This window comes from Lepidochelys olivacea, assembly GCF_965140295.1.
Source record: "Lepidochelys olivacea isolate rLepOli2 genome assembly, chromosome: 5".
NCBI classification, from domain to species: domain Eukaryota; kingdom Metazoa; phylum Chordata; order Testudines; family Cheloniidae; genus Lepidochelys; species Lepidochelys olivacea.
Genome location: NC_140415.1, coordinates 112,869,427 through 112,884,927, shown reverse-complemented (window position 1 = coordinate 112,884,927; position 15,501 = coordinate 112,869,427). Strand labels below are relative to the sequence as shown.

The following is a 15,501-nucleotide window of genomic DNA, read 5'->3' as shown; positions in this document are numbered from 1 at the left end:
GCCAGTCCAAGGTGTAATATTTTGTACCTTGGGGAAGTTTTGACCTAAGCTGGTAAAGATAAGCTTAGGAGGTTTTTCATGCAGGTCCCCACATCTGTACCCTAGAGTTCAGAGTGGGGGAGGAACCGTGACATGGTGGCGCAGCGGTGGGATTAACCTGAAATCATTTTGAGATCCAGTTGAGATTTTTTGAACTAGAAATACAGATTTTAAAAAGGAATTTTTAGGAAGTCCAGGAAGCAGCTTTGAAACTGAAAGCAGCTTGGTTTCTCTCTGCTTTGTGGCCAAGCAGAGACAAAAGGGGATTTATCTTGTGAATTGCAGGTTTTCTTTGCCTGGAGGCAGGGTACTTAACTCCTGCAGGGAAATTCACAGTCTTCCAACCCAGAGGTTTTTTTTTTTTCTTTTCTTCCTAAAAGTAAATAGGGGGTGTGTGCTCTACCCATTTGCCTGGAGACAAAAGTGGCAGGGTTTTTTTTAGGATTTTGATTTTTTTTTGTTTTACAAGGAGCACAGGTTTGAAAAGAAATTTTTTTTTTCTTTGGGCTGGGTAAGCAGGTTTCCAAGTAGTTGGAGGTTTTTTGCTTTAATTTGGGCCCAGAGCAGAGACAAGGGAATTGTCTTTTTCTGTAGGCTGACAATCACTATCAGAGAATAGGTATTCTATTCCAGCACAGCAAAATTTTACAGCCAAGTTTTGTTTGTTTATTTCTAAACCTCGGGTGTAAAATTAGTTAAAAACAGAGAGGTTAGAATGGCCAAATCCTCGGCTCGACTACAGCTGGAATTAGCCAAATTTCAGGCTGAGGAAAAACAAAGGGAACATGAAAGACAGACAGAACTCATGCGGCTGGAGAAGGAGGTACAGGAGGCTGCCCACAAGAGGGAAATGGAGGCAAGGAAGCATGTGGAGGAGATGGAGAGGATAAAGGCCCAGCAGAATATACCAACAAACCCTAGCAATCCTTCTCCAGGTACCACTTCCCATCCCAGAAAGTTCCCCACCTACAAGGCAGGTGATGATACTGAGGCCTTCTTAGAAAACTTCGAAAGGGCCTGCCTTGGGTACAACATCTCTACTGACCAATACATGGTAGAGCTGAGGCCGCAGCTCAGTGGACCCTTAGCTGAGGTGGCAGCTGAAATGCCTAAAGAACACATGAACAAGTATGAACTGTTTAAATCCAAGGCGAGAGTCAGAATGGGGATAACACCCGAGCGGTCTCGTCGGAGGTTCAGAGCCCTAAGGTGGAAACCAGACATGTCATTTACCCGACATGCCTACCACATTGTGAAACATTGGGATGCCTGGATATCAGGAGCAAGTGTTGAATCTCCAGTAAATTTGCCCTTCCTAATGCAAATGGAACAATTCTTAGAGGGTGTTCCTGAGGAAATAGAAAGATACATCCTAGATGGGAAACCCAAAACTGTAATCGAGGCAGGAGAGATTGGAGCCAGATGGGTGGAGGTGGCAGAGAAGAAGAAAACTGGTCGCAGTTGGAGCGGAGACCAGAAGGGACCACCCCAGACCACACCCTATTACCGGGGGCCGCCCAAAACCCCACCTACCTCCCAAAGAACCCTCCAGACCCCTTATCGTCCCACCACCCCATTCTCCAGCAACCCACGTCGCCCCGCTGACCCGTCAGCTGGACGATGTTTTAAATGTAACGAGCTGGGGCATGTAAAGGCCAACTGCCCCAAGAACCCCAACAGATTACAGTTCATTGCACCGGAATCACACCAGAGGTCCACAGGCCCAGATACCTCCCAGATACCCTTGGAGCGGAGGGAAACTGTGAGTGTGGGCGGGAAGAAGGTCACCGCGTGGAGGGACACCGGAGCACAAGTGTCAGCTATCCATGCTTCCTTAGTGGACCCCAATTTAATCAACCCAGAGATCCAAGTGACGATTCAACCCTTCAAGTCCAACTCTTTCAATTTGCCTACAGCCAAGTTGCCTGTCCAGTACAAGGGCTGGTCAGGAATGTGGACTTTTGCAGTCTATGATGATTATCCCATCCCCATGCTGTTGGGGGAAGACTTGGCCAATCACGTGAAGCAGGCCAAGAGGGTGGGAACGGTCACCCGCAGCCAGGCTAAACAAGCCGTGAGGCCTAGCTCTGTTCCGGAAACTTCTATCAGGGCCCGGTCAGAGGTGATGGACCCGGACCCCAGGCCAATGTCTGCAACAGCAGTAGTGGATCCAGTCCCGGAGACCCAGACGGAACCAGTCCCAGAACCGGAACCAGCCAAACAACCAACACCAGACCCCGTGCCAGCACTGAATCCAGTACTTGCAACCTCAACACCAGAGGGCCCCACTGAACCTGAACTGGCAGCAGCCGATAACCCTACACAAGAGGCTCAGCCGGAGCCTGAATCCCAACATAGTGCACCAGCGGAGAGCGGTTCACAGTCAACAGAAACAGCTCCATCCCCTATATCGCTTCCAGAGGGACCAAGCCTATGTCCCCAATCCAATGAGGAACTGATGTCTCCAGCATCAAGGGAACAGTTCCAGACCGAACAGGAAGCAGATGAAAGCCTCCAGAGAGCGTGGACGGCGGCACGGAGCAACCCACTGCCTCTCAGCTCTTCTAATCGATCCAGGTTTGTTGTAGAAAGAGGACTTTTATACAAGGAAACTCTTTCTGGGGGACACCAGGAAGACTGGCATCCTCAGAGACAGTTGGTAGTTCCAACTAAATACCGGGCCAAGCTCTTGAGCTTAGCCCATGATCACCCTAGTGGCCATGCTGGGGTGAACAGGACCAAAGACCGTTTGGGGGGGTCATTCCACTGGGAGGGAATGAGCAAGGATGTTTCTACCTATGTCCAGTCTTGTGAGGTGTGCCAAAGAGTGGGAAAACCCCAAGACCAGGTCAAAGCTCCTCTCCAGCCACTCCCCATCATTGAAGTTCCATTTCAGCGAGTAGCTGTGGATATTCTGGGTCCTTTTCCGAAAAAGACACCCAGAGGAAAGCAGTACATACTGACTTTCATGGATTTTGCCACCCGATGGCCGGAAGCAGTAGCTCTAAGCAACACCAGGGCTAAAAGTGTGTGCCAGGCACTAGCAGACATTTTTGCCAGGGTAGGTTGGCCCTCCGACATCCTCACAGATGCAGGGACTAATTTCCTGGCAGGAACTATGAAAAACCTTTGGGAAGCTCATGGGGTAAATCACTTGGTTGCCACTCCTTACCATCATCAAACAAATGGCATGGTGGAGAAGTTTAATGGAACTTTGGGGGCCATGATACGTAAATTCGTAAATGAGCACACCAATGATTGGGACCTAGTATTGCAGCAGTTGCTCTTTGCCTACAGAGCTGTACCACATCCCAGTTTAGGGTTTTCCCCATTTGAACTTGTATATGGCCGTGAAGTTAAGGGGCCATTGCAGTTGGTGAAGCAGCAATGGGAGGGATTTACACCTTCTCCAGGAACTAACATTCTGGACTTTGTAACCAACCTACAAAACACCCTCCGAACCTCTTTAGCCCTTGCTAGAGAGAACTTACAGGATGCTCAAAAAGAGCAAAAAGCCTGGTATGATAAACATGCAGGAGAGCGTTCCTTCAAAGTAGGAGACCAGGTCATGGTCTTAAAGGCGCTCCAGGCCCATAAAATGGAAGCATCGTGGGAAGGGCCATTCGTGGTCCAGGAGCGCCTGGGAGCTGTTAATTATCTCATAGCATTCCCCACCTCCAACCAAAAGCCTAAGGTGTATCATATTAATTCTCTAAAGCCCTTTTATTCCAGAGAATTAAAGGTTTGTCAGTTTACAGCCCAGGGAGGAGACGACGCTGAGTGGCCTGAAGGTGTCTATTACGAAGGGAAATGTGCTGGTGGTGTGGAAGAGGTGAACCTCTCCATGACCCTTGGGCGTATGCAGCGACCGCAGATCCAGGAGCTGTGCACTAGCTACGCGCCAACGTTCTCAGCCACCCCAGGACTGACTGAACGGGCATACCACTCCATTGACACAGGTAATGCTCACCCAATTAGGGTCCACCCTTACCGGGTGTCTCCTCAAGCTAAAACTGCTATAGAACGGGAGATCCAGGATATGTTACAGATGGGTGTAATCCGCCCCTCTGAAAGTGCATGGGCATCTCCAGTGGTTCTAGTTCCCAAACCAGATGGGGAAATACGTTTTTGCGTGGACTACCGTAAGCTAAATGCTGTAACTCGCCCAGACAACTATCCAATGCCACGCACTGATGAACTATTAGAGAAACTGGGACGGGCCCAGTTCATCTCTACCTTGGACTTAACCAAGGGGTACTGGCAGGTACCGCTAGATGAATCTGCCAAGGAAAGGTCAGCCTTCATCACACATCTCGGGCTGTATGAATTTAATGTACTCCCTTTCGGGCTGCGAAATGCACCCGCCACTTTCCAAAGACTTGTAGATGGTCTCCTAGCGGGATTAGGAGAATATGCAGTCGCCTACCTTGACGATGTGGCCATATTTTCGGATTCCTGGGCAGACCACCTGGAACATCTACAAAAAGTCCTTGAGCGCATAAGGGAGGCAGGACTAACTGTTAAGGCTAAGAAGTGTCAAATAGGCCTAAACAGAGTGACTTACCTTGGACACCAGGTGGGTCAAGGAACTATCAGCCCCCTACAGGCCAAAGTGGATGCTATCCAAAAGTGGCCTGTCCCAAAGTCAAAGAAACAGGTTCAATCCTTCTTAGGCTTGGCTGGTTATTACAGACGATTTGTACCGCACTACAGCCAAATCGCTGCCCCACTGACAGACCTAACCAAAAAGAAACAGCCAAATGCTGTTCAGTGGACCGGAAAGTGTCAGAAGGCCTTTAACAAGCTTAAAGCGACACTCATGTCTGACCCTGTACTAAGGGCCCCAGACTTTGACAAACCGTTCCTAGTAACCACAGATGCATCCGAGCGTGGTGTGGGAGCAGTTTTAATGCAGAAAGGACCTGATCAAGAATTCCACCCTGTAGTGTTTCTCAGCAAAAAACTGTCTGAGAGGGAAAGCAACTGGTCAGTCACTGAAAAAGAATGTTATGCCATTGTCTACGCTCTGGAAAAGCTACGCCCATATGTTTGGGGACGGCATTTCCACCTGCAAACCGACCATGCTGCACTAAAGTGGCTTCACACCGTCAAGGAAACTAACAGAAAACTTCTTCGGTGGAGTTTAGCTCTCCAAGATTTTGATTTCGACATCCAACACATCTCAGGAGCTTCTAACAAAGTGGCTGATGCACTCTCCCGTGAAAGTTTCCCAGAATCAACTGGTTAAAATCGTCCTTGAGATGTGGAAAATATTGTTAGTCTTTATGTACTTGGTAGTATATTTAGAGATGCATGTGTCTTATTAACTCTGTTTTCCTAGAGCTCCAGGAAGAAATCCCAGCCAGTGTTTCACCCTAGCAGAGATTTGGGGGGCGTGTCATAAATATAAAGGGAAGGGTAAACCCCTTTGAAATCCCTCCTGGCCAGGGGAAAGCTCCTCTTACCTGTAAAGGGTTAAGAAGCTAAAGGTAACCTCGCTGGCACCTGACCAAAATGACCAATGAGGAGACAAGATACTTTCAAAAGCTGGGAGGAGGGAGAGAAACAAAGGGTCTGTGTCTGTCTGTAGTCGTCTTGGCCGGGGACAGAACAGGAATGGAGTCTTAGAACTTTTAGTAAGTAATCTAGCAAGGTATGTGTTAGATTATGATTTCTTTAAATGGCTGAGGAAAGAATTGTGCTGAATAGAATAACTATTTCTGTCTGTGTATCTTTTTTTTAACTTAAGGTTTTGCCTAGAGGGGTTCTCTATGTTTTTGAATCTAATTACCCTGTAAGATATCTACCATCCTGATTTTACAGGGGGGATTCCTTTATTTCTATTTACTTCTATTTTTTATTAAAAGTCTTCTTGTAAAACACTGAATGCTTTTTCATTGTTCTCAGATCCAAGGGTTTGGGTCTGTGGTCACCTATGCAAATTGGTGAGGCTTTTTATCCAACATTTCCCCGGAAAGGGGGGGTGCAAGTGTTGGGAGGATTGTTCATTATTCTTAAGATCCAAGGGTCTGGGTCTGTAGTCACCTAGGCAAATTGGTGAGGCTTTTTACCAAACCTTGTCCAGGAAGTGGGGTGCAAGGTTTTGGGAAGTATTTTGGGGGGAAGGACGCGTCCAAACAGCTCTTCCCCAGTAACCAGTATTAGTTTGGTGGTGGTAGCGGCCAGTCCAAGGTGTAATATTTTGTACCTTGGGGAAGTTTTGACCTAAGCTGGTAAAGATAAGCTTAGGAGGTTTTTCATGCAGGTCCCCACATCTGTACCCTAGAGTTCAGAGTGGGGGAGGAACCGTGACAACCACCCTCTCCCATCTCACTTCCAGCCTGCTCCAAGTCACATTTGCTTTCATTAAGAAGTGTTCTCTTTTGTTTATCCTAAAAACTTCCTCCCTATGTTTCAGGTACTTCTGCGGGGACAACACAGGCAAATATAGCAGACTACTTTCACAAAGAGCTCAGATATCATAGGGCACCCATATACCAGATCACTCTTGATAGTGGTTCTAGGGAAATCATAGCATCAGCAATGCTGGGCTCAAATGTGGGATTTGCTTTTATTTAAATGTGTGGAGCTAGCAAGAAAAAAAGACACGGACTGAGATCATGTAGTCCTCACTGATTCGCTCAGCAGAGGGTTTGGTGTGTAAATGTAGTTCTGTAACTGCATGCAGTGCTACAACCGGTTGCTAACCTGGAAAGGAAAAAAAAAAAAAAAAAGCCAGAAAGAACAGGAGACAAAGAGGAAGGAGCTAGGCAAGTTTTTAGGAAAATGGGTTCGAGAAACCCCCAAAAGACAGTGAGGTGGGAAGAAAAAAGTCAGAGAAACTCAGGGTACCATCCTGCCAGCCCTCCATACATGATTACCCATCAAAATTGAAGGAAGCCCTGCACAGAATTTGCAGGATCCCAGTGTACACCACACTTTCCATACAAATCTGTGAAGCTGTACAATGCCCCACTAATGTGGATGCAGTTATAGTGGTATAAAGCTATTCCCTTACAGGAAGGGGATAGGGGAATAAGCTACACCAGTGGAATGCACCTTTATACTGGCTTAACTGCATTCAGGACTAGGGATTGTAACAGGATAATTATTTCAGTTAAAAAAAAAAATCATAGCCCTAACTGAAATAGTTGAATCAATCCAAAAGCCTGGGTGCAGACCACGCCAACAGAGATGCACTTGAACTGGTCAATATAAATCCAGCAATTTATCAAATTAAAATTTTCTAATATAGATAAACCTATAGACCAGCCCTAAATTTGATACATAAGAAGCTGCTATTGCAGAACTGAAAGGAATTTGCTCAGCTTGGGGGGGGGGGGGGGAGGGTGGACGAATTTCAAGAGCAGCAATTTTTAGTTCTTCCACATACAGCATTCTGTGTTCACCTCTACTCCAGTGCAAACACTACTAGCCTAGGCCCCAGGCATGTTGCTCCCAAAAGAAAGAAAAGAGCGTCACACAAGTTAGATGGTCCCAGATATTAGAACGTGGGAGTGGGTGGAGATAAAACTCTCTTTTGTATTTTGTTTAGTCTTTGAGTCCGGTTCTGATCTCAGCTATGCTGGTAGAAATGTGGAGTAACTCCAATGAAGTCAAAGTTACACTGGTAAATCCAGCATAAATGAGACTGATATCTGACCCTTTCCATATATTGTTGATTTAAGAGAGATATACACAGAATTAGGATCAGAAAAATTTCCAATCAGTATAGTAGATGGTATTTTTGTGAAAAGAAAAGGAGTACTAGTGGCACCTTAGAGACTAACCAATTTATTTGAGCATTATTGCATCCGATGAAGGGAGCTGTAGCTCACGAAAGCTTATGCTCAAATAAATTGGTTAGTCTCTAAGGTGCCACTAGTACTCCTTTTCTTTTTGCGAATACAGACTAACACGGCTGCTACTCTGAAACCTGGTATTTTTGTGATCAACCTTAACATTTTCCATTTCATTTTAAAATGAAAAAGTTTTAAAGTTCCAGTAAAATAAAAATGTTAGCCTTATACGATGGTGAAACAAAATCAACAGAAAACAGGCACGTGAAACCAGATCACAAAAGACGCTTCCCACCCTCACCCCCACACCATCCAAATAAAGCTACAGGAAAACTGATAACTTGCCATGCAATTGGACAGTAAGACCACAGCCCTAATGCAATAAAATACCAACACTGTCACATGCAAGAAGACCTTATTCTAGCCCTGTGTGCAAAAAGGCAAGGGAAAGCTGAGGGACTGCTGCTATTTTCCCCAAGCTAGAAAAACAAGAGATCTCATTTCCTTTTAACTCCCCATGGAAATGCTTTGAAATCAAGGCTAAAAAACTATGAAATACAAAAGAAGATGATGGTATTTTTGCTATATTTGGATAACTTCCTATTAAAGTTAGCAAACAAAAAGTAACAAATGTAAATGTTATTTGCATCTTATTTTTTTATTTAAAAAAGTCAATGAAAGTGACAGGATGTACCAATAATATTTAAATAATTCCTTAGTCAGACACACACACACTATATACATACGTATGCATTAAACATAAGATAAAAAATAAATACCGAGTGTACTGCAGGCACTGAAAGACACAGGGACATGCATACAGATGTGCAAACACAAAGCTATGTACTCGATACACACCGTGTTGTAGAACTCGGCTATCGTGGGCACGATAGTGTAGTTATCTTCGCACCAGTCTACCTCGGAGCTGCCGGCTCGCAGCTGATCCCACAAGTAGAGGGTGCTCATGACTGGGGTGGATCTGCCTTAGAGCCGCTTCTGCTTTTTCCGCTGCGGCTGTGTTGGGGCTCTCTGTGCTGTTGCTCCCCTGGACTAATCAGCAAGACCCAGACAACATTGAGGTAGCACCCGCAGCAGCTTCCTCCTGTTTTCCTTTGCTCCAACCGGATATGGAGCTCCACAAGCAGCACCTCTCAGCCTGTTGGACTCATCCTCCCTCCTCCCAGTGGGTTTTTTAGCTTAATGCACGCTTCCCTGCTGATCAGCCTGCCCGCCCTCAGCCCCAGAGCGCCTGCGCCTTCGGCCTCAGCCAAGCTGCTGCCCTGTATTTACCACGCACGACACAGAGAGTCGGATCCTCCTCCAATTGAAGTCCGCGCAAGCTCCTGTTGATTGACTTCTGTCGTTCAGGACCGGGCTGGAGGAGCACAGAAGAGACGAGGGTGTACGGAATAATTCTGCACCGGTCCCCAGCGGAGCCACCAGGTGGGACTTAATAAATCTTAATTTCTGTCCCTGGGATTCCAGGCTGTCCCCACTCCGAAACCCACACAGATGGGGGCGGAAACATTTAAGACACAAAGTGAACAAACAGGGAAATGAAGGATAATGCAGACCTTTTTTTAACGCAACATCCGCTGCATCTGGGCACCAGCACAAGTAAAACAGACTGATTTTGAAACACTTAAATTAATGAACTGCAGTAATCTTTCCTAGAACAGCTTCTGGATTGAGCTCCCCCTCCTTCCCCCCCGTTCTCGTGAAAATCCATAGTCTGGCAGTTTTGCAGACTAAAGCTCTCTGTTTACACACAGAAAAAGAGAAAGGAGCAGAGACAGCTTTCCCACACTGCCCAACCCGTGTCCCTTAGCCTGTTTCAAAGGGATAACCTCTAAGGGTATGTCTACATTCCAATGTAAACCTGGGCTCAGATTCAGGCTCAAGCCCAACCTCTCCCCCCTGCAGTCTATACACAAATCTATCTGATTCAGACCAGTAAGCCTTCTGAACCCAGACCCTAGGACCCTGCAAGGTGGGTGCTTCTGAGCCTGAGTCACACTTAGGGTGACCAGATGTCCAAATTTTATAGGGACAGTCCCGATTTTTGGGTCTTTTTCTTATATGGGCTCCTATTACCCCCCACCCCATCCTGATTTTTCACATTTGCTGTCTGGTCACCCTAGTCACACTGGGGCTTGGGTCCACAATGCATCATTTTGCACCATGAACAGAGCTTGGGACCAGATCCCCCAGTCTCACATCCTGAGAGGCTGCAAACACTATCCCACAATGCCACGGGCCAGCTTTCTTATCCTTTCTATCCCAAGATTAGCCAATTGACTCCCAGGAAACAGAAGCATCCCCCTGGTGTATGTACAGCTGCTTGGCATTTAACGTTTCCATTTTATTCTGACTGCTGAGTTGCTAACAGCGGGAACTGTCTCCTAAGTTAGCTATGGCCACCAGCAAGAAGTCTGTTGCCAAGCACACTGCTACCTGGTCACAGGACCATGGTCAAATTCTGGTAAATCTGTGGTGTGAGGAGAAGAAGACATTCGGTTTCAATAAGAATACCAGAAATGACCATGCGTACTAAGAAATACCAGACAGATCAGTGCAGGGAGTGGATTAAGTGGTTCAAGAGCAACTACCAAGAAAGCCAGGGATGAGGACTGCACCTCTGGGAACTCCCTATCATCCTGTCTCTTTTAGGAGAAGTTTGATCAGATGCATTGAGCAATGAGCTCCACAACGGTTCACAATAACCTGGTCAGCAATGGCAACCTTCTGACCTCTGAATCTTGTACACCACTAGAAGGGAGCCAGCAGCTGCCAGATCAGTCTAGTGAAGTGACTCTGGTGCTCACACCAGTCCCCAAGGAGACTTTGCTGCCAGAGCAGCTGCAGCATGTCCACACTCAGAGGAGCTGTTCAGTGACCCCCTGGAGGAGCAGCCCGCTGTGGAAGTAGAAGCAGAAGAGGCAAAAATAACTCCAGTGCCTGGTAAATATTTTGGCTCCATGTTTGTTATTAATACACAAATGGGAGAGATTTGTGATTTATGAGCTAACACAATTTTTATTACAAACCATGGGTAGGAGTGTGTATCCACTAATGGCGGAATGCACGCCTTAGCATTTTGGCATCTGCTCCCTCTATTCACATGGCATTAAAATGGAGACTGAAAAGTGCAAACAACAGTTAAGCGGTTAACATTAAATTTTTACTAGATACTTGTATGTTCTTACAAAGATATGCTGGAGTGTTAAAAGTAAGAACCTTATATTGCCTTTCCTTTTTGTATGCTGTGCAGTACAAATTGGCCACGCCACAACATAACAGGCTACCTGTAATCTGTACGGGAAGGAGGCAGAAGTGTAGTTCATGGGTGATTAAATCCATGTCTAATACGGCTGGAAGGTTGGATGTAGTCCAGAAAAGTTTTGAGGGAGAGGAGGTGGCTGTGCAGTTCTTTGAGAGTCCATATTATTGTGTGTGTTGACATGTAGTCCATGAGCAGATGTAGTCACAATAGACTGTTGTCATAAATATAAAGGGAAGGGTAAACCCCTTTGAAATCTCTCCTGGCCAGGGGAAAGCTCCTCTCACCTGTAAAGGGTTAAGAAGCTAAGGGTAACCTCGCTGGCACCTGACCAAAATGACCAATGAGGAGACAAGATACTTTCAAAAGCTGGGAGGAGGGTCTGTGTCTGTCTGTAGTCCTCTTGGCTGGAGATAGACCAGGAATGGAGTCTTAGAACTTTTAGTAAGTAATCTAGCTAGGTATGTGTTAGATTATGATTTCTTTAAATGGCTGAGGAAAGAATTGTGCTGAATAGAATAACTATTTCTGTCTGTGTATCTTTTTTGTAACTTAAGGTTTTGCCTAGAGGGGTTCTCTATGTTTTTGAATCTAATTACCCTGTAAGATATCTACCATCCTGATTTTACAGGGGGGATTCCTTTATTTCTATTTACTTCTATTTTTTATTAAAAGTCTTCTTGTAAAACACTGAATGCTTTTTCATTGTTCTCAGATCCAAGGGTTTGGGTCTGTGGTCACCTATGCAAATTGGTGAGGCTTTTTATCCAACATTTCCCCGGAAAGGGAGGGTGCAAGTGTTGGGAGGATTGTTCATTATTCTTAAGATCCAAGGGTCTGGGTCTGTAGTCACCTAGGCAAATTGGTGAGGCTTTTTACCAAACCTTGTCCAGGAAGTGGGGTGCAAGGTTTTGGGAAGTATTTTGGGGGGGAAGGACGCGTCCAAACAGCTCTTCCCCAGTAACCACTATTAGTTTGGTGGTGGTAGCGGCCAGTCCAAGGATAATGGGTGTAATATTTTGTACCTTGGGGAAGTTTTGACCTAAGCTGGTAAAGATAAGCTTAGGAGGTTTTTCATGCAGGTCCCCACATCTGTACCCTAGAGTTCAGAGTGGGGGAGGAACCTTGACATGGTGGCATAGTGGTGGGATTAACCTGAAATCATTTTGAGATCCAGTTGAGATTTTTTGAACTAGAAATACAGATTTTAAAAAGGAATTTTTAGGAAGTCCAGAAAGCAGCTTTGAAACTGAAAGCAGCTTGGTTTCTCTCTGCTTTGTGGCCAAGCAGAGACAAAAGGGGATTATCTTGTGAATTGCAGGTTTTCTTTGCCTGGAGGCAGGGTACTTAACTCCTGCAGGAAATTCACAGTCTTCCAACCCAGAGGTTTTTTTTTTTCTTTTCTTCCTAAAAGTAAATAGGGGGTGTGTGTTCTACCCATTTGCTTTTTCTTTGGGCGGTTAAGCAGGTTTCCAAGTAGTTGGAGGTTTTTTGCTTTAATTTGGGCCCAGAGCAGAGACAAGGGAATTGTCTTTTTCTGTAGGCTGACAATCACTATCAGAGAATAGGTATTCTATTCCAGCACAGCAAAATTTTACAGCCAAGTTTTGTTTGTTTATTTCTAAACCTCGGGTGTAAAGTTAGTTTAAAACAGAGAGGTTAGAATGACCAAATCCTCAGCTCGACTACAGCTGGAATTAGCCAAATTTCAGGCTGAGGAAAAACAAAGGGAACATGAAAGACAGATAGAACTCATGCGGCTGGAGAAGGAGGTACAGGAGGCTGCCCACAAGAGGGAAATGGAGGCAAGGAAGCATGTGGAGAAGGAAAAAGAGAGGAAGCATGTGGAGGAGGTGGAGAGGATAAAGGCCCAGCAGAATATACCAACAAACCCTAGCAATCCTTCTCCAGGTACCACTTCCCATCCCAGAAAGTTCCCCACCTACAAGGCAGGTGATGATACTGAGGCCTTCTTAGAAAACTTCGAAAGGGCCTGCCTTGGGTACAACATCTCTACTGACCAATACATGGTAGAGCTGAGGCCGCAGCTCAGTGGACCCTTAGCTGAGGTGGCAGCTGAAATGCCTAAAGAACACATGAACAAGTATGAACTGTTTAAATCCAAGGCGAGAGTCAGAATGGGGATAACACCCGAGCAGTCTCGTCGGAGGTTCAGAGCCCTAAGGTGGAAACCAGACATGTCATTTACCCGACATGCCTACCACATTGTGAAACATTGGGATGCCTGGATATCAGGAGCAAGTGTTGAATCTCCAGTAAATTTGCCCTTCCTAATGCAAATGGAACAATTCTTAGAGGGTGTTCCTGAGGAAATAGAAAGATATATCCGAGATGGGAAACCCAAAACTGTAATCGAGGCAGGAGAGATTGGAGCCAGATGGGTGGAGGTGGCAGAGAAGAAGAAAACTGGTCGCAGTTGGAGCGGAGACCAGAAGGGACCACCCCAGACCACACCCTATTACCGGGGGCCACCCAAAGCCCCACCTACCTCCCAAAGAACCCTCCAGACCCCTTATCGTCCCACCACCCCGTTCTCCAGCAACCCTCCTCGCCCCAGTGACCCGTCAGCTGGACGATGTTTTAAATGTAACGAGCTGGGGCATGTAAAGGCCAACTGCCCCAAGAACCCCAACAGATTACAGTTCATTGCACCGGAATCACACCAGAGGTCCACAGGCCCAGATACCTCCCAGATACCCTTGGAGCGGAGGGAAACTGTGAGTGTGGGCGGGAAGAAGGTCACCGCGTGGAGGGACACCGGAGCACAAGTGTCAGCTATCCATGCTTCCTTAGTGGACCCCAATTTAATCAACCCAGAGATCCAAGTGACAATTCAACCCTTCAAGTCCAACTCTTTCAATTTGCCTACAGCCAAGTTGCCTGTCCAGTACAAGGGCTGGTCAGGAATGTGGACTTTTGCAGTCTATGATGATTATCCCATCCCCATGCTGTTGGGGGAAGACTTGGCCAATCATGTGAAGCAGGCCAAGAGGGTGGGAATGGTCACCCGCAGCCAGGCTAAACAAGCCGTGAGGCCTAGCTCTGTTCCGGAAACTTCTATCAGGACCCAGTCAGAGGTGATGGACCCGGACCCCAGGCCAATGTCTGCAACAGCAGTAGTGGATCCAGTCCCAGAGACCCAGACGGAACCAGTCCCAGAACCGGAACCAGCCGAACAACCAACACCAGACCCCGTGCCAGCACTGAATCCAGTACTTGCAACCTCAACACCAGAGGGCCCCACTGAACCTGAACTGGCAGCAGCCGATAACCCTACACAAGAGGCTCAGCCGGAGCCTGAATCCCAACATAGTGCACCAGCGGAGAGCGGTTCACAGTCAACAGAAACAGCTCCATCCCCTATATCGCTTCCAGAGGGACCAAGCCTATGTCCCCAATCCAATGAGGGACTGATGTCTCCAGCATCAAGGGAACAGTTCCAGACCGAACAGGAAGCAGATGAAAGCCTCCAGAGAGCTTGGACGGCGGTACGGAGCAACCCACCGCCTCTCAGCTCTTCTAAGCGATCCAGGTTTGTTGTAGAAAGAGGACTTTTATACAAGGAAACTCTTTCTGGGGGACACCAGGAAGACTGGCATCCTCAGAGACAGTTGGTAGTTCCAACTAAATACCGGGCCAAGCTCTTGAGCTTAGCCCATGATCACCCTAGTGGCCATGCTGGGGTGAACAGGACCAAAGACCGTTTGGGGGGGTCATTCCACTGGGAGGGAATGGGCAAGGATGTTTCTACCTATGTCCAGTCTTGTGAGGTGTGCCAAAGAGTGGGAAAACCCCAAGACCAGGTCAAAGCCCCTCTCCAGCCACTCCCCATCATTGAAGTTTCATTTCAGCGAGTAGCTGTGGATATTCTGGGTCCTTTTCCGAAAAAGACATCCAGAGGAAAGCAGTACATACTGACTTTCATGGATTTTGCCACCCGATGGCCGGAAGCAGTAGCTCTAAGCAACACCAGGGCTAAAAGTGTGTGCCAGGCACTAGCAGACATTTTTGCCAGGGTAGGTTGGCCCTCTGACATCCTCACAGATGCAGGGACTAATTTCCTGGCAGGAACTATGAAAAACCTTTGGGAAGCTCATGGGGTAAATCACTTGGTTGCCACTCCTTACCACCATCAAACAAATGGCATGGTGGAGAGGTTTAATGGAACTTTGGGGGCCATGATACGTAAATTTGTAAATGAGCACTCCAATGATTGGGACCTAGTGTTGCAGCAGTTGCTCTTTGCCTACAGAGCTGTACCACATCCCAGTTTAGGATTTTCCCCATTTGAACTTGTATATGGCCGTGAGGTTAAGGGGCCATTGCAGTTGGTGAAGCAGCAATGGGAGGGATTTACACCTT

The 15,501-nt window shown here is 46.8% G+C and overlaps 1 protein-coding gene across 2 annotated transcripts in view; it reads right to left on the bottom strand.

Annotated features, from left to right (window-relative positions):
• Nucleotides 1-15,501, bottom strand: part of ACER2 (alkaline ceramidase 2) — a 53,909-nt gene that overhangs the window by 29,112 nt on the left and 9,296 nt on the right. Inside the window, exon 1 of one of the 2 annotated variants that reach the window (XM_084628886.1) lies at nt 8,697-9,472. The exons of the other annotated variant lie outside the window; for it this stretch is intronic. Coding sequence (XP_084485012.1) covers nt 8,697-8,804 — 108 coding nt within the window. The 5' untranslated portion in view covers nt 8,805-9,472. Of the gene's footprint in view, nt 1-8,696; nt 9,473-15,501 lie in introns of those variants that run through there. 2 annotated transcript variants of the gene reach the window in all.